Below are 18,384 nucleotides of genomic sequence, written 5' to 3'. Positions count from 1 at the left end.
GCTGCTGGCTATAACCCAATCACAAACACTTTACTTACAGCTTCTGTGTGGTACTGGTGAACAGTGTATTAGGGATGTGCTTGAGTATATTCTGCCACTTTCTCGACTCTTTCTAGAGGAAAATCCAAGACTCCAGAGCAGACTGTAAATGAGACTGCTTTGTGTATAGAATGCCACCTGCCCTTCGGCCCTCTACCGCCAATGCAGTGCAAGCAACAACTTTCTAGAGAAACTACATTTTAGAACAACGTTCTCTGGCATTCTCTAGGCACTCTCGTCCATGGAGGAATTCTGCAATCTGGATCGAGACATTGAAGGCTCTGCCAAGAGCTGGAAGAAGTTTGTGGAGTCAGAGTGTCCCGAGAAGGAGAAGTTTCCCCAAGATTGGAAGAACAAGACAGGCCTTCAGCGCCTCTGCATGATGAGAGCCATGAGACCTGACCGGATGACCTATGCCATGAGGTAGGGATCAGGGCACAGGCTGGGAAGACATATATACTGGACAATCTTAGGAAGAGTAGTCTGGCAGAGCTGCTCTTCAAGGCCATGTTCATATAGTAATGGGCACCTTTGTATTAAGACTAAATCCCCTGAAACCAGTTACCCTGGGTGTGGCATCTGTTGTATTGATGTCTTAATAGAAAGTATGGGAGGAAATACTCATCAATACCAACATTTAAAGTGATGCCAGTCACCTATAATATGAAGAAAAATGAAGGGATCCAGAAGGCATATGGAAGTCCTACATTTAACATCACAGAAACAAAGAAAGTGAGCTGGTTATGATTCTAGGTTGATAGTTGAATGACAGAGAATTAGTAAAGCTATTTGACCTTCTATTTTGACTTCTAACTTCTCTGCCAAGTTGGATAATCATCTGTTGAGTTTGTGTGAGAGGAGATGGCAGAGTGAATATCTCTGAAAGAAACTGGAGAAGGTTTGAAAGGGGGCCTGTGGTTTGAAAGATGGAAAAGCTTACCATGCAAGTGAGAGGACCAGACCTAGATCTTCAGAACCCACATCAAAGCTGAGTGAGTCTGACAGCCTTCCTGTAACCCCAGTGAATGGGCAGAGAGGGAATCCCTAGAGCAGCAGTTCTCAACATGTGTCAGTCCTCACCCCTTTGCGGGGGGGTGGGGGTCAAATTACCCTCTCAATAGTGGTCATGTATCAAATATCCTGCATTTCATATATTTACATTATGATTAATAACAGTTATAAAGTAGCAGTGAAAATAATTTTTTTGGTTGGAGTCAATACAGCATGAGGAACTGTATTAAAGAGTAGCATTGGAGGGGTTGGGGATTTAGCTCAGTGGTAGAGCACTTGCCTAGCAAGCACAAGGCCCTGGGTTCGGTCCCCAGCTCCGAAAAAAAAAAAGAAAGAAAGAAACAAAAGAGTAGCATTAGGAAGATTGAGAGCTCTGCCCTAGGGCAAGCCAAAGTCAGCTAGTCAGAATCATCAAGGTCTGGACACCAGTGAGAGACCCTGTGTTGATATTTAAGGTGGGAAGCAATTGAAAAAGATGTTTAATATCAATTTTGGCCCTCCAGAAACACATGCACAAATATGCATGCATACTTCTACATATACATGTGCCTACATGTATGTCCACATGCATACATGCACACATATACTACATATGCAAAAAAGAAAGAACAGGGATCTGTAAAACATGAGAGAAATGGCGGAATAGAGATACAGCCCAGTTGGTAGATTGCTTGCCTACTATGCATGTAACCCACAGTTCTATCCCCAGCACCCTATAAACTGGACACTCAGGAGATTGAGGCAGGAGGATCATCAGAAATTCAAGGCTATCCTCTGCCTCATAGCAAGTTTGAGGCCAGCCAGGGATACATGAGACCCTATCTGAAAAGAGAAAAAGGACAGGAGAGAGGGAGAAAGTAGGTGACAGAAGGATGAAGGGAAGGCAAGAAAAACAGGAGAGAAATATGGGCAAGAAAATTCATAGAATCCAAAGGCTATACTTATAATGGCACCAGCCATCGTTATTGGATGATTTTTTTCCTCAGATATAGAGTAAGAGGTACCTGGTTCCTAGATTAAAGTTCTAGTACTTTCAAAATGGTGAAAACGGAGTTGGGAAAAGCAGGTGAGGATATAATTAGAAGTCAAAGGCCAGGGAGTCTACAGAAGCAGAGAGTAGCGTAACAGTCACTTGGGAAACCCTGGGGTATGAAGGACCTCACTAGTGTCCTGAAAATATTCTACCCCTGGGCTGTCAGGAAGATTGCACAACTTGGGAGATTTATGTTTTTAAATCAGTGGGTTATACACTTACATAAGTGAGTCATGTGGGGTGTTTGTTATACCTCAAAACATTACTTTTTAAGTAAAGGAATTATAAGACACAAAATCTACATCAGATAGGAAAGTGAGAAGAATGGGCTGATGGGAAATCATCAGGAGGCCCAGAAACTGAAATTCCTGCACTTTTCATGATACTCATTTAGATAAAGCCTTGTTTGAGATAAAGGTGTGGTAACAATAGTTGCAAGGATTTGAAGATTTTGGACTAAAAATGGGATTCATTTTCAGACATATAAAAACAAAAGCCCAAGTAATGACATGGATTGAGGGATGGCCGTGATTTGAGTAAAGAAAGGGGTAAGGAATGAAAATCAATTGGTGTAGGGGCTGGAGAGATGTCTCAGTGATTAAGAGCACTGATTGTCCTAAGTTCAATTCCCAGCAACCACATGGCAGCCATGACCGCCTGTAATGGGATCTGATGCGCTCTTGTAGTGTGGTTGGAGACCTCTACAGTGCAATGTACTCATAAAATAAGTAAATAATCCTTAAAAAAAAAAAAGAAGGAAAATCAATTAGTGTGAGGTCTGTCCACACAGATGTTGATGTCACCCAGGCTTGAGGAAGTTGCCTGAGCCAAGAGCACAAGTGTTGCGTGAGTGTTTAAAGTGACCAAATAGGATGAGAAATGGCACTGGTGTGCACTATTAGTGCTGACTCAGTCAGGGAGTGAGTCTCAGGAAAACCACACAAGTGGGAAGGTGCTGACTTGAAGACACCATTAGACAATGAGTAAGATGTGGCCACTGCCCAACGCCGATGTCAGTCTGGTACAGGAGACTAAGCCCAGCTGAGAAGTACGCAGGAGGAGCTATGTATTGGGGTTAGTGGAAGGGTCAGTGAGAGTCCAGAGTCAGACATCTAGAAAGCAGGAAGTGTTTGTTTAACACAAAATGGGACAAGTTGGAAAAGACTGCTAAAGGCAGGAGTGGAGGAGAACTCAGTGAAGAATAGAAGAGAGCTATGTGGGACTTTAAATACTGGGCATTGTGGCACATCAGAGGGATATGGCATAGGTTAGATTTGGCTGCCTATAACCATTCAAAGAGGTTGGCCCTTATTCTCCAGAAGTATGAGGTGATAGAGCACCAGGTCTACAGAGGGAGGTAGCAATAGTCTGGGTAGAGAGTGGTCAAGAGCCCGGATCTAAAATGCATGGCTTGCAACTAGCAGTACAAACATTAATTGTGGCAAGATGCGAATCTGGAGCTACTCCTAACTCTTTAACTGTCACCCCATTGAGCTTGAACATGCTTTTTCATTTCTAGAAGCTTCCATTTTGCAAATGTTACGATTTGGGCTGGGAGAGACTAATACATATGCTTCTCTCCTCCTGCAGAGATTTTGTTGAGGAGAAGTTAGGAAGCAAATATGTGATGGGAAGAACACTGGACTTTGTAAGCTCATTTGAAGAGTCAGGACCAGCCACTCCCATGTTTTTCATCCTGTCTCCAGGGGTGGACCCACTGAAGGATGTGGAAAATCAAGGTGAGAGCTTGGTTTGAAGATGAGGTTGCAGTAGTCCTGTGCCCTTTCACGCTTTGGTCTATTGTTTTTTCTTATCTGCATTCAAGGTTCTCTGTGAAAAACTATCTTTGGAGGCCAGACAGAAACCAGAATAACTGATAAAGCAAAGCCAGTGAATCATGTACCACAGAGAAGATTGGGTTTCTCTTTAGCCATTCTATTTAGTCCTGTGATTCATGTTGAATTGATATTTGTATATAATATGAATAAGGCATCCAATTTTGACCTCTGTTGAGCAGCTACACTGTCTCAGGACCAGCTGTTGGAAAGGTTGGATTGTCTGGGAATTCTTGACAAAGTTAAGATCATCCAGGGAAGAAAAAAAAAACAGCATCCACATCAGATGGCTTACAGGCACCACACTCAGGATATGCCCACACAGATACATACACATAAATAGAAATAACAAGAAATATTTTATTTTTTACTTAAATTGATTATAAGTATAAGAGCTTGTTTGGGGACTATTAATTGTATTCTGTGGATCTATGTGTTTATGTATGCTGACAGCAATACTGACTTTGGAGCCTTATGGTAAAATTTTAAGTGAGAAAATGAGTCCTCCAACAACTTTCTTTAAGACTCTTTCAGCTCCTTGGAGTCTCTCATGTTTCCACAGAACTTTAAAACTAGCTGGTCAAGTTTTACAGAAACTAAAGAAAAGTGCATTCAGATTTCAGTGGGAACGGCTGTGGTTCTCCTGTAGGCCAACCAAGGACATGTGGCCACCTTACCAGTATGAAGTGCTTTAATACATGAACATAGATCACCGTTCCATTTAATTTTTTAATTTTAGTTTATTTTGTCAGTGTTGCATAGTTTGTAGTGCACATACCTTGTATTTGTCTTGATTCCATTGTATATAAAATTATTTTGCTAACTTTAGTTTTACTGGTAGTGAAATTTTATATATGAACTTCTATTAAAAGTTGCTAAACTTATCTGTTGGTTCTAGTGTTGTTATGACTGAGATGCCTAAGGCTTTCTAGATACTGGGTTCTGTATGCAGATACACATATGCCCACATACATACACATATGTACATATACACATATGTACATATACACACATGCACATATACACACATGCATGTACACACACAATTTTCTAGATATAAGACTATGCCCTCCACAAGTAGAGATAATATCTTTTATAATCTTAATGTTCTTTGTTTCTTTTTTCCTCCCTCATTGTCCTGATGAGACTTTTAGTGTGATGTTAAATAAAGGTGGCAAATTTCGGTATCTTTATCTTGTTCCTAATCTTAGGATAAAGTAGCCATTGAACTTGGTCTTTTCTAAACAGGAAGGTCTAAAATTAAACGTTGAATTTCCTTGCCATTTTATGCCTACTCCATGTTTCTATTTCTCACTGAGTATGTTTCAGTACTTGGTTTCTTTCTAGGCCTTTGTTCTCTTTATCATAGTCATATATATGATATATGAATTAAAATGTTTAATTCTTCTAACTAAACATTCTTAACTAGTGTAAAACTTAGATGTGAGTGTGTATGTGTACACTCGGGCATGGGTGCATGTGTGTGCATGCAGGTATGTGTCCATGCGAATGCATATGTGTGCAGGTCAGAGGTCAACCTCAGGAGTCATTTCTCAGGAGTCATTCATCTTGATTTTTAAGGCAAGGTCTTTGTGTTGGATGAAAATAGCCCCTACGTACTCATGTGTTTGAATACTTGGTCTGCAGTTGGTAGGACTATTTGAGAAGGACTAGGAGATATGGCCTAGTTGGAGGAAGTGTGTCACTGGGGGTGGGCTTTGAAGGTTCAAAACATTTGTGCCATTCCCAGTGTGTTCTCTGCCATTCCTAGTGTGTCCTTTACCCTCTATTTATGAACCAAGATATGAGCACTCAGCTCTGTCCTGCCTTCACTCCTGTACCATAGACTCTGAGCCTCTGAATTGTCACTCAATTGAACTCATTCTTTTATAGATTGTCTGGGTCAGGGTGTCTTATCAAGCAATAGAAAAGAAACTAATACCGCTTGTTGATGGCCTGAAGCTCACTGACTAGAGACTAGGGTAGCTGGCTAGTGAGCCGCAGAGATCCTCTGCCTTCCCAGCAGTAGGATTCCAAGTGTGTGCCAACACACCTGTCTCTATTATGTGAATCCTAGGAATAGAACTCGGGTCCTCACGCTTACATGGCAAACACTTAATCACCTAAGCCATCTCCCCAGCCCCAAACCAATACTTTACAAATTTTAGATAATTCTTCTCAACTTCCCCTCTATATAAACTACAGCTTCCGTGTTTCAGCTGTAAACTGATTTTATTTTTACATAACCAAGGTCAAGTACATGATCATTTTCCTCTGTTAATATCACTAATTCTATACATGCCTGATCTAATATATTCACATTTAAGCTTGAAAATCATAAATATCCCTAACCTAGTCAATAGAGACAAAGCACGTGAGCATGATGTTGGGGAGTAGACACATGGACCACTGGTGTGTGTAGAAGTCAGAGGACAACTCATGGAGTGGGTGGAGTCTTTACCCACTTAGCCCTCTCCCTCTACTTAGTTAGGGTTTCTATTCCTATGTTGGAACACCATGACCAAAAACAACTTTGGGGGAAAAGGTCTGTTTGGCTTGTTCCTCCGTATCACAGTTGATCATCAACGGCAGTAAGAGCAAGATCATGGAGGCAGGAGCGTAGGAATGCTGTTTACTGGCTTGTTCTTCATGCCACGCTGCTCCACAGGGCTTTCCTAAACTATTTAGGACCACCCGCCCAGGGATGACATCACCTCCTGTGGGACAGACAGACCCATACAGAATAACTCCAGCTTGTGTCAAGTTAACATAGAAACAGCCAGCACACCTACTTTCTCTACTTTCTAGCTCAATGTCATGATTTCTATCTGTCCTCAGAAGAAGCGTTTTACAAAGAGTTTAAATCATGCAAAGTTCTACTTAGTTTCATATGTAAATGAAGATTTTCTTGGAGAGTGTCCAGTTTTTTTCTGGAGAATTCTCAAATTCCCTTGAGAAAATAAATAAATAGTATTTATAATTGTCACTAGCTTCTTACTCGTTCTGTGTATTGAAAGGTGTTTTCTTTTTAGTCTAGAAAGGCATTCTTACTAGAATTATTAGCATCCCATTACAATATGAATGAATTGTATTTTGTTTTATAGTAACCTGATATTCCTGGGCTTATTTTCTTCTACTTTAATCATATAAATATACATATTTATATAAATTGTATAGGATCATGGATACTGTAATAGGATGGCAATAACTCTAGTAACTATGCCTTCTAGAATTAAAAAAGAGAATGCGGGGTTGGGGATTTAGCTCAGTGGTAGAGCGCTTGCCTAGGAAGCGCAAGGCCCTAGGTTCAGTCCCCAGCTCCGAAAACAAAAGAAAAAAAAAAGAGAGAGAGAGAGAGAATGCTGTTCAATATATAGAATAAATAAGAAGCTACATAGATATATATGGAATAGATATGGATACATAGATATGTATATATACACATATACATATATAGAGAAAGATGCCACTTCCTGTTTTTTCACTTTAAATATATTTTTTTCTTTTATTGGATATTTTTTATTTATATTTCAAATGTTATTCCCCTTCCCAGTTTCCTGGATATAGCCCCCTATCCCATCTCCCTCCCCACTTATTTCCTATCTTTAATCTTCATTTCACGTACACATAATCAGAAAAGAAGCCTAAGAAAGAAAATTTCTGGATTCTTGTCTGACTCCAAACCTGTTGACGAGTTTTCTGGGTACAAAATGATTCTACTTAGGATTCTGCTATATGGCTCTGTTGCGCTCTTGAGGCCAGTTTTGCTTGTTGTGTGAGCATAGGTCATGCTTCTTTGTCGGTGACCCATTTCTATCCCCCAGGAACACTGAGCTCACCTGCTTTGCGTTCCGCTGTTTCATGAGCTGTGTTTCCCTGGGGTCCTTTTCGCTCACCTGCTCAGCTCTCATCATGTCTGTTCAAGGAAGGAAACCTTCCTTTAGCTTTACTCTATTGCTTTTGGTAAATGCCACCATTAGTTACCAAAAAGGAGTCATTTTAAACAGCCTTTCCCCTGTCCTATCAAATTACCTATCAAATTGTCTCGATTTTTGTTTGGATTCTGCTGAATAGCCACAATCTCTCACTAGGATTATCAAGATTACTTCCTGACCCCTATCCGCCCTCCTCCTCCTGAAATCCTTTGCTACTTTGGAACTTTGTGACCAGAGTTCCCTTGCTAAATCTCAAATCCTGTAATGTCACTTTGCTCCCTGAAGCTTTCTTGTGGTCTCTCATCATATTAAAGGTTAAGTCAAACATCCTTCACATGATTGATGCAGCCTACAGGGCCTGGCCTCTCTGTCCAGCCTTGGATCTTACCTGCCCCAGACTCACTCTTTTAGATTCCCGGCCATATTTTGGACATTTCAGCAAATGGCTCCTTTCATCTGAAATATTCTCAACAGCGCAGTTCTTACTCATCCTGCAAAGATCAGCCTGACCTCATCACTGCATGACCACTTGGTGTTCCCCATTATGCATCCTTGTGGCACTCAACACATTTGTGGCATAGCACTTAATAGAATCCTAATTTAATCACTCTTTCGTTGCTGGATTTTTACATCTGCATGCCTGCCTGTTGCTAATATCCTTGAGGTCAGAAACCGTGCCATCATGGTCCTCATCTTACCCGAGTCTCACAATGTGACTAGCACGGAGAATGAACTCAGTAAATATTTGCTAAATAAATCAATGAATGAATAAATCAATGAATGAATAAATCAATGAATGACTATCATAAGGCATTCGTCATAACTACGGTATTCCTGTCTTTCACGTGTTTATGAGTTCCTTGTATCCACGTTCACACATTCACAGAGTCTGTGTTCCTTCTATCCACTTTCTCCTGTTTAGGGAGCCTCTGTTCCTTCCATCCAAGTTCACACATTTATGGAGCCTTTGTTACTTCTGTCCACCTGGGGCTTTGTCGCTCTCCAATGAATACGTTCCGTTTCCTAATTTTCACTCACCATTCTCCCTTTGAAAGTTTTCATAGTCTCCATTCATGAGCAATCTTGCTCTTAGCCAATTGACCTCCAATTATTCCACCATGTTATTTGAAGCTTCCTGTCATCTCAGGCACACTGACCCTGCCCTGATCTACATTGTCTCTGCACTGCCTCAGCCTTGCCCTTAGCGTCATTTGAATGCATGCCTCTAGAAGCATATTGCTGTTCATCGGCAGGAGACCACTTCTGCACCTGTGCCCGCTCTCTTCTTCCCTCCCTTCCTGACTTCTTGGTGGTTTGATTTATTTTCTAATTTGTCCATTTAGACGTAGATTCTGGGAGAATATACATTTCCCATTTCTTGACTCTAACCCGTTTGCCTGATGAGCCCCAGTTCTCATTTGGAATCCCCAGAGCTGACGCAAGCGGTTTCCCCAATCACCCTTAGTCCTGGCACATTAAGTACTGTCTCCGTGCTTCGATTTGCAGTATGGGTAGCAGGTAGTTCATATCCCTCTGTTTAGACTCTTAGAATATTAGGATCCCCTCTCAGCCTCAGGCAGCTGAGCTTAAACTTGTTCACTGCATTTCTCCTTTGTTTTGCAATGGTAGTTGTTATCTGAGCAGGTTTTTTAAAACCTCAAAAATGAGACAAAAGATTTGTTTTCTTGTCTTCATCCACTCCTCAGCTGAAACGCATTTGCCTTCATACTAACAAAGAGATGAGTCTGCTTAGCAGACACAATCCTTAACTTACCTCCGATACTTGGCTAGGATACTTCTCTGGTACTTTGCTCTGCTCAGATTTCTCCAGAATATCTCATCCTGAACATGGTGGGACAGGAGAGAAAGAGAAGAGGAGAAATGAGGAGGAAGGGGAGAAGGAGGAGGAGGGGAGGGGAGGAAAATGGAGGAATAAGAGAATAGCAGGGTGGGAGAAGGACTAGGAGGAAGAGAGAACTGGATTCACGCTCCCTGGTCTCTGTTTGAGCATGAACTCTCCCACCCCCACTGTGTACATCTTTCCTTGAGTACTGGGATTAATCCCTTAACAGCACTTTGATTTTGCTGCTCCTTCTTTCTTTCCTTGCCACTTTGTTTGCACATTTATTTTTTCTCTTTTCCCCTGTTTTCTATCACCCGACAAGCCTTCGCAGCCACAGAGATAAAATGAAATCTCTGATGTGAAAAGACTTTGAAAGTTAAAAGCAAAGCAGAGTGTACAGCACAACAGTGCTGAAGACGCAGCTTCTGTTCTCCAAGGCAGTGCACTCCTCACTTTAACTCCTGTCCCGTCCTTCAAAGCCAGCTTCATCTTCATCCTCACACAGGCCTCGTCTCTGGTCTCTCTCCCACACGTCTGTGCCATGATCTTGCTTGGTCCCCTTTCTCCTTTGTCCGAGTACTTGGCTTTGAGAAAATGAGGTCAGCTCCTTCTAGTCCGTGATCAGAAAGTAGCTGTCTATCTCACCTTTGGCTTCTTCTGTGTCTGTGTGTGTTCAGAATGGCAAGTTCACATAAATTAAGGTAAACTGCCACAAGGTAAGTTCAAAGATGAAGGTCTCACCCTTTGCAGCCAGATTATCAATATGTCGCTTAGGTCTCTTGTCCCATGTTCCTAGCCCCATTCTTTCTGTTGGAGGCAGTGAGGTGTGGGCTAGACTGGTCTCTAGGGGGCAGTGTGAGGACTGATGGAGCATGCTTTCTGTGATGGCAGGAAAACTCTTGATGAGTCCATGTACCAGAGAGCAGGAGGGTGAAGAGAGAAAAGCTGGAGATACAAAAAGACAGTATGTAAAGAACATATGGGCAGAAGGAGGGGAGAATGTACTAAGGGGAGATACAATGGCAACCAACTGAAGGGGTTTTTTCCACAGGAGCATAGGAGAAAGTGGAGCTTTTGGTTAACAGCAGGAAGGAGGCTTAAAACCAGAGAGAGGGCTGACACAGTTAACATCAGAATACACAGAAAGCTTCCCCAATAGCTTTGAGGCTGAGGGCCATGAGCTTGTGTTACCAACAATTCACTGAAGGCATTATTTGATTTTCTCTTTTACTAGTGTTTGGGTTCACACAACATTAAGGTGTCTAAAGGTCTTAGGTCTAGGTCTAAGGAAGACATAGAAGGAAGCAGTGGAGATGAAGATTTCATAAGATCACGATTCAAATTCAGCATCATTGGGTCTATATTAAACTAAGTCAAAATGGTAAAGGTGAGGATTAGAAAAAAAATGGTGGACCCAGTGACCTGGACATTTGATTGAAGTAGAGTGGAAAGAGAGTCAGAGTGAACCTGGGCGTCAGCTGTGATAGTCTTAAGACAACATAGGCATAGTGACCCCATGCCTTTACTCCCAGCAGAGGCAGGGGGGTTTCTGTGAGTTGAGGTCAGCCTGGGCAACAGAGTAAGTTCCAGGACAGCCACCTAGGGCTACACAGAGAAAACCTGTCTCAGGGCAGGACCCAGGGGTATGGAATAATAACTGAACCATGCAACAGTTCTCAGTGATGGGAACGTCCTGGGTGCAGCCCTTGAGAGGGGCAGCAGCAATGGTGGTAAGGTAAGTTCTCTAAGGTTGAAGAAAACAAGGAGGCATGTAGGCAAATGTCAGCCACCTCGTCCATAATGGCATTGATGATAACGATGAAACAGGGACCAGGTCAAGCCCCTCACAAAAGTCAGTCTCACCAGGGAGCTGGGAGGAAGCACAGAACACAAAAAGCAATAGCCAAAAAAGCAAGAGAATTGTAGAAATGCATTCATTCCGAGTCTCAGAATACCACCAGCACATGGCATGTAAGAGTGGACTGCTGGCCTTGTGGGATCCTCACAGAGACAGGAGGGGATGACGCACCCTAGGTTCTCCTAGCTCAATGAGTATCTGAGGTGGCACAGCCATCTAGAGAGGCACATAGGTCAGAAATAGGAAAGCGGGTCACACACAGTAAGGCAAGAGCATGAAAGCCATACCACAAAGTAGTGTGAATGTGAACCCCAAAAGCGCTTTGATACCTTGGGGAACTTGCTAAGGCCCTCCACAGTATCTGTGAGCCTCACTGCTGCGAATGAAAGGAGTCCGTAAGTTCACCTCGCACACACTGCAAAGCTCATGTCTCACAGAGTCAGAGTCAACTGAGTACTGAGTAAACAGAGCCCCATCAATTGTCCCCCTTCCTACCATTTACAAGATCCATCTTTCTTGTCAGCCTGGATTAACGCAGATTGATCCAAGCTGGCTCTGCAGGGCCAGGCTTTGCTTCACCACGACCCCTCCAGTCTGTAGTTTTCCAACTAATCTTTATTAAGCGCCTCTTTCCCTATATCCTTCTCCAGCAAATAAAGGAAATAAATAGGCTCCTTTGTGAGCAAAGCGTCATGGAAGCCATCTAATAATCCCCACACCTGTTACCCTGGTGTTTGCTCTGTAGTTAGTTGCTTATCTCCCCGGCTCTAAAGCTGACATCAAATGCTTGCCAGCTAGGATTTATCGAGTTTAATAAAGGCATTTCTTGGGTTCATCTCAGTCTAATCTATAATAACTATTCCTCAATATAAAAAGTCATCATCCTACTTGTATAAGGTTGAAGAAGGGTACACAGACATTTTAGTATTTAAAGGAAATATCCAATATTAACTGTTTTCTTTTCAAAACTTTCTCACATGAGTTATCAAGTTATATCTGTAATTTTAGTTCTTCTGAAAGTAAATTTTTTATACAGACTCATATTACTTTTCTCTTTTTAAAATGTATCTTCTCTCTCATCTATTTTGCCTTCCCAGAAAAAATTGTTCAATGATTCCTTCACGATATTACACAGTTTTATGATCCTTTTATCTAAAGAATGACATACACCTTTCCCAAACTTTATTGGGTTTTGCTAACAGCTAATGCATAAAGAGAATTGGTCCCCTATATTAAGGTCATTTTTTTTAGGTTCTGTTTTCTTTGGGCTTGAAGAGCAGCTCCATGGCATTGGCCTTGCCTCTGTGGTGTGTCTATGATATTTTGTTGTTGTTCTTATTGTTTTATCTTGTTTCTTACACTAATAGCACAATATAACGTTTGCAAACCCTGTTCTTGTTCTGTGTCTTCCTTCTCTCCACTTCTTATATGAAAGAATGGCACAAAGATTGCCATAGGTTGTGAATAGTAAAGGAGGAGGCTGCTAGAGGAGGAGTCAGGACTGACTAAATACTGCTCACACCTTCCTGGGATGTCCCGAAGAAGACTGGATATACTCAGAAGACAAAGAGACCCAGAAGAGACCATGCCCACATGACTACCCTTCACCTTTTTATATCAGCACTCTGTAGGCAGTGGGTCAATGCTCAGACATCAAGTAGGGACCTTGTAAGAGAGCACCAACAATCCCACACCATTCTTAAGGGTTAGATAAAGAAGCAGGGATGGAGGATTTGGATGTGGATAAATGTTTCCTCTCCTCTGGGATTGCACATCTGAAAGATTTAGTCTCCTCTGATGGGGGGAAATATGATTCTTGAGTATGGTTCCAAGTATACCTAGATTTGAGGAATGACAAACAGGGCAGTTGTTAGGAAGAGATGATTAGACTCAAGAAATGATACTAAATCCCATGCTTACCTTAGGAAAGAAACTCGGATATACATTCAACAATCGGAACTTCCACAACGTGTCTCTAGGGCAAGGTCAAGAAGTAGTTGCTGAGGCTGCACTGGACCTGGCTGCTAAGAAAGGTCACTGGGTGATCCTGCAGGTACCGTCCCTCTGCCCAGATCTGGATCAGTTGTGCCTTCCTGCCCATTCAGGCTGCACCTCATAGACTCTGGGCTTCCTAAGCCCTCTGACTATTTCCTACCTGTTCCTCCGTGCCTTGACTTCCTACTCTGCTCTAACCCTCCTCAGTCTCACATCTTCTTCCCAAAGCCTCCTCCAATAACTCTTCCCCACACCCACTTGACCATTGTCTCCAAACAGTTCTGAGTTCCATGCAAAAAAGGAAATAGATTTCGCTCCGATTATGCACTCAAGAAATTAGCATTTGATCAAGGTCCATAGCAGCTGGACCTTTCAACTGCTTTCAACTGCTGATCTCTCCCATGAACGCCATGGTGCTCTACTCCCATTTACGTTCCTGCTGTGTTGTACGTTCTGAGTCACATACCCATAAGACTAAAACTTAGCCTCTCCACTGGGAGCTTATGTCGTCTGGAAATGAGGGACCCTACTGCCGTGATTCCGTGGAACAAGAGTGGGCGGGGGTGGAGGGGGATCTGCCATTCACTCTTCTATCAAAGCCTGTCCCCCATGCAGCTTATTTAGAGACTGTAGCTGAGTCAGAACAGCGGGCTCACTATTCTTTTCTCTTAAAGCACTCCGCAGTCAGTCCCATCGGGACTGGTTTGTCAGGACATGTTCTTGCCAAATTTCCTTAGAGAAAATGATGTTTCTGATTTACCTTTACCATCAAGATCACAGCCTTCAACTGTTCAACAAAAGCTCTGGGGTAGGGGGTAGAGAGATGATTAAGTGGTTAAGAGAGCTTGCTGTTCATTCAGTGGACCACAGCTCCATTCTCAGTACCTTTATGAATATGAATGCATATTCTTTCCCCCCCACACACACACACACAAATAAAATCATTTTTGAAAGCCTATTGGTGTGGGAGAGTAGCCAGAGAGTAATGGGGATGGTGCATATGATTAAAGTATAGCACATGTATTTTTACATGTCGGGTGACAGAATTAATGAGGAAACTAAAGAAAGACTATCTGCAAAAGCCAGTCATTCACCCATCCTGACTTCATTACCAAGAACTTCATCAATCCCATGATTACTCACTCCTCCACATCTTGCTACTGACTTCTCCTTAATTATACTTTTATTTATGGGGAGCCCGGCAGCGGAAAGATCTGCCGTTCCCTGAAACTCCTTTTTTGGGAGCAGTAGGAATCCCGGGAGAAATAGCAACAACAGCTGGAACCCCTGCTTCCTCCATCCGCTGGGAGATAAAGTCCCCAAGTCTGTAGATTCGTCTACTAGGAGACCTGCTCCTGGCCACTAGAGAATAAAGGAACCGAGCCTCCTGGTATGGTGATCAGAGTCCATTTCTGAAACTGTGGTTCTGCCTCCAACAAGGTTCCTCAGACAAGGAACTGAGTTTCCTTCCTTTGTACCTACTGGGTACACAGTATGCCCACATCACATGTTGATGTGGATTCTAAGCTCTGAATTCAAAACCCCCTCTTTAATCCTTGGTGACAGAGCATCCCCAAGGGAAACAGTTTCTCTGGATAAGACCTAGTTACCTGAAAGCTCTGCTTTTCCTCTCAAGTGAAGCATTGTGGATATTGACTACAAATCACTTGTCTGAACTGCAGAGTCAGGGTGGAAGAGAAGGGCTTCTCAAAACTTATAACTTCCTGAGACTCCTAGACATTCTGGTTTTAATATTTACCTGGTGTTGCTGAGCATAATGGCACTCCATGCAACCCCAGTAGGCAGGAGGATCTTGAGTTTGAGGCCAACGTGGGCTACCTATCAGGTTTCAGGCAAACATGGGCTACAAAGTGAGAGCCTGTCTCAATGACCCACCCCAAAATAGTTCCTGGAAAAGGGAAAGACCACAGTGAAATTATTCTCCTTTCAAAATGTATACACGGAACAGTATTAACCCTTTCAAGAAGAGTTCAGCCTCAATGATCGAGTGCTTCTAAGAGCTTGAGACACTGAACTCTTGTTCCAGTCACTTCTCCTCCACTGGATCTAACAACTGTTCCATCTCATGTCACCCCAGGGAAGGCTGTTTAAGGTTGCAACCAAAAACAGTCAGTAATTTGTCAAGAGTACTGGTTTCCTATGACCTGAGAACCCAGGTAAGGCTCAGGAGATCTCAACTCTTCCTGGCTCATCGCTGTGGGTTGAGTTTCCCCAGTTCTGGAAGCCCCAGGGATCCTTGAATACCCGCAGTGTTCCTTCCACAGAAAACAGGTTTTCCTCTCAGCCCTACCCTGCTCTGCCCTGCTCCAAAGGACTTGAGCTCTGTGGTGCCTATGGAATTGCTCACTGCTAGCTTGCTTGTATTACCACCTAACAGGAACCTGGGCTCTCCAGAAAGCCCACTGAACTCTGATTCAGTCATGTGATTCTAAATGAGCTCCTTCACAATGTTTCATGTCACCATCTGCTACTAATCCACACATAGCAGTTTCTAGTATAAAGAGCCCTTTCAAATTCATTGCCCACAGGTCTTTGCAGCAGCCATGAAGTGTGGCGAGCATGAATTGTTAACTTCTTTTCTATAGAAGCAAAAGCAGCAGAGGCCAGACTACTGTGGTCCTTGTACTCTGCTCAGTGTTGATCTGTGTATTTAAGGCTCTGCAAGCCTACTTGCTCAAATATTGATTGAGGAGCCTTTATCTATTCATCATAATGAAATATATTGCCATGAAACCACAGGATCTACTTAGGAAAGGAAAGGTGCTGTTTCCAAATGACTGTGAAGAACTAAGTCTTGGTAAAAAAAAATAGACAGGAATCAGATTTAGGATCAAAAGACAGGCTCAAAAGCTAGACAGAGAAGCCCATGATGAGAGTAGGGACCTTTGTGGGCCATTGACAGCAGTGTCTCCCTGTGTCTTAGGGAGATAATTTTAGTGGCAATTAGAAGAATGGTTTGGTGAGCAGAAAGCTGTGTCGAGAGAGTTTGAATCTTTACCTTTCAAACGTGAATACATATGCACTGTACTAGCAGGTCCCATTAAAATGTGCTGACTCAGTAAGTCTGAATGGGGCCTGAGATTCTGCTCCCAAATACCGCAGCCATATTCATCCCTTCTAGTTCTGAGGGGTTCAGATTACCCAGGCAGTTAGAGAATTAGACTTAAAATGTGATTGCATTTTAGACTCAAAGTATAGTTCCTGGAACCACAGTAAGGTACCATCTAGGAGGTTCTTAGAAATACAAATAGCCAGTCTCTACTCTCACCATTGAAGCGGAGGCTGCAAGGAGGGTCCAGCAATCTGTGCTTTAAGCCATCCTCTAGGGGATTCAGATGCAGTCAAGTCTGAGACCACAAATGCTAGATTTATGATTATCAAAGGACAGAGTTGAATTGTATGTTGCTGTGGGGACTGGGTCACCATTACTGGGTAACTCTATGCTACTTAAGGCTATGGATGACCTGGCAGTCCAGGAATAAACAACTCTACTGAATACTTTAATATGTGTGTTATAGGTCAAGGGCACAGCTTTATTACTTTATTTATTACTATAAAGTCCTTGCCTGGCATGCGTGAGACCTATGTCCAATCCCTAGCACCACCAAAAACATTAACTGTATAGGCAAAGTATTACACTGTATCAATTTTATTGCAATTTTAAAAAAAGTTATTGAAAATTAAATCCAAACCAAAAAAAAAAAAAAAAAAAACAAAAAAAAAACCTATAGGTAACTGAGCATTGCTGAGAGAGTAACAGTCTTCTCCACGGACAAGTCTCCAGTAGCAAGTAGTCAGCCTTGAAATCATTTACACACAGAGAACATTAAACAGACTCAGCAGACTGCCTTTATATGTTTATGCATTTGTATATGTATATGTGTACACAAGAACAATAATCACAGGGAAAGGCCGTGAATTTGAGAGGGAGTATGGGAGGGATTGAGAGGAGGGAAGGGAATGGGAAATGATGTAAATGATATATACAATTTTAAATTATCAAAACTGATAATGAGAAGCTCTGTGTCCCCTCTAGCTGCCCTCCTGATAACTGTTTACTGCTAATAGATATAAGCACGCGTCTACTGGGGGGGGGGGGTCTTTCCTTCCCGACAGAACATCCATCTGGTGGCCAAATGGCTCAGTACCCTGGAGAAGAAGCTGGAGGAGCTCAGCGAGGAAAGTCACCCAGACTTCAGGGTCTTCATCAGCGCCGAGCCTGCACCCTCCCCTGAGGGCCACATCATTCCCCAGGGCATTCTGGAAAACTCCATTAAGATCACCAACGAGCCCCCCACAGGCATGCATGCCAACTTACACAAAGCCCTGGACAACTTCACTCAGGTACTGCCTAGGAGGGAAAGGGTGAGTGAGCAGCACCGGACCCACAAAGGGCCGATTCAAATCCAATGGGAGAAACGTGTGCCTGGGCATTGACTGATGTGGGCCAATGGGCACCCTCTGGCATTGACTGCTACCCAGTGCCCGCTCGGTATTGCCCAGCTCCCAACTTCTAGCTGTATCTCACGGAGATGAGGCTAGTAGGGCCTTTCTTTAGCAAGAGGGGAGATTTCATGCAAGTCTGTTAGCTAGTATTTCAAAATGAAAACGGGAAAGTCGTTACACTTCTAAGTGCTCTGAAAACATGCACTTATTGGCTAAGCGTCATCTCTTCAAGTAGGAGGAGGCTGTGCTCATTCAGCTACTCTCACTGGCCGCACCAAAAGAATCAAACGGTCTAGATGTTGGGTAGTAGGAAGCTGGTTTTGGGCTGCATGCAAATGTTCCAGTAACAAAGCATGGCCTTTGGATGG

At 42.8% G+C, this 18,384-nt stretch overlaps 1 protein-coding gene across 1 annotated transcript in view; it reads left to right on the top strand.

Annotated features, from left to right (window-relative positions):
- Dnah9 (dynein axonemal heavy chain 9) overlaps nucleotides 1-18,384 on the top strand; it is a 343,066-nt gene that overhangs the window by 304,974 nt on the left and 19,708 nt on the right. The window contains exons 60-63 of the mRNA XM_032914418.1: nucleotides 269-462; nucleotides 3,674-3,822; nucleotides 13,480-13,607; nucleotides 17,687-17,914. Coding sequence (XP_032770309.1) covers nucleotides 269-462; nucleotides 3,674-3,822; nucleotides 13,480-13,607; nucleotides 17,687-17,914 — 699 coding nt within the window. The remainder of the gene's footprint in view (nucleotides 1-268; nucleotides 463-3,673; nucleotides 3,823-13,479; nucleotides 13,608-17,686; nucleotides 17,915-18,384) is intronic.

Source organism: Rattus rattus, chromosome 9, assembly GCF_011064425.1.
Source record: "Rattus rattus isolate New Zealand chromosome 9, Rrattus_CSIRO_v1, whole genome shotgun sequence".
Classification (NCBI taxonomy): Eukaryota; Metazoa; Chordata; class Mammalia; order Rodentia; family Muridae; genus Rattus; species Rattus rattus.
The sequence above is the reverse complement of the archived record's forward strand: the minus strand, read 5'-3'. Positions and strand labels throughout refer to the sequence as shown.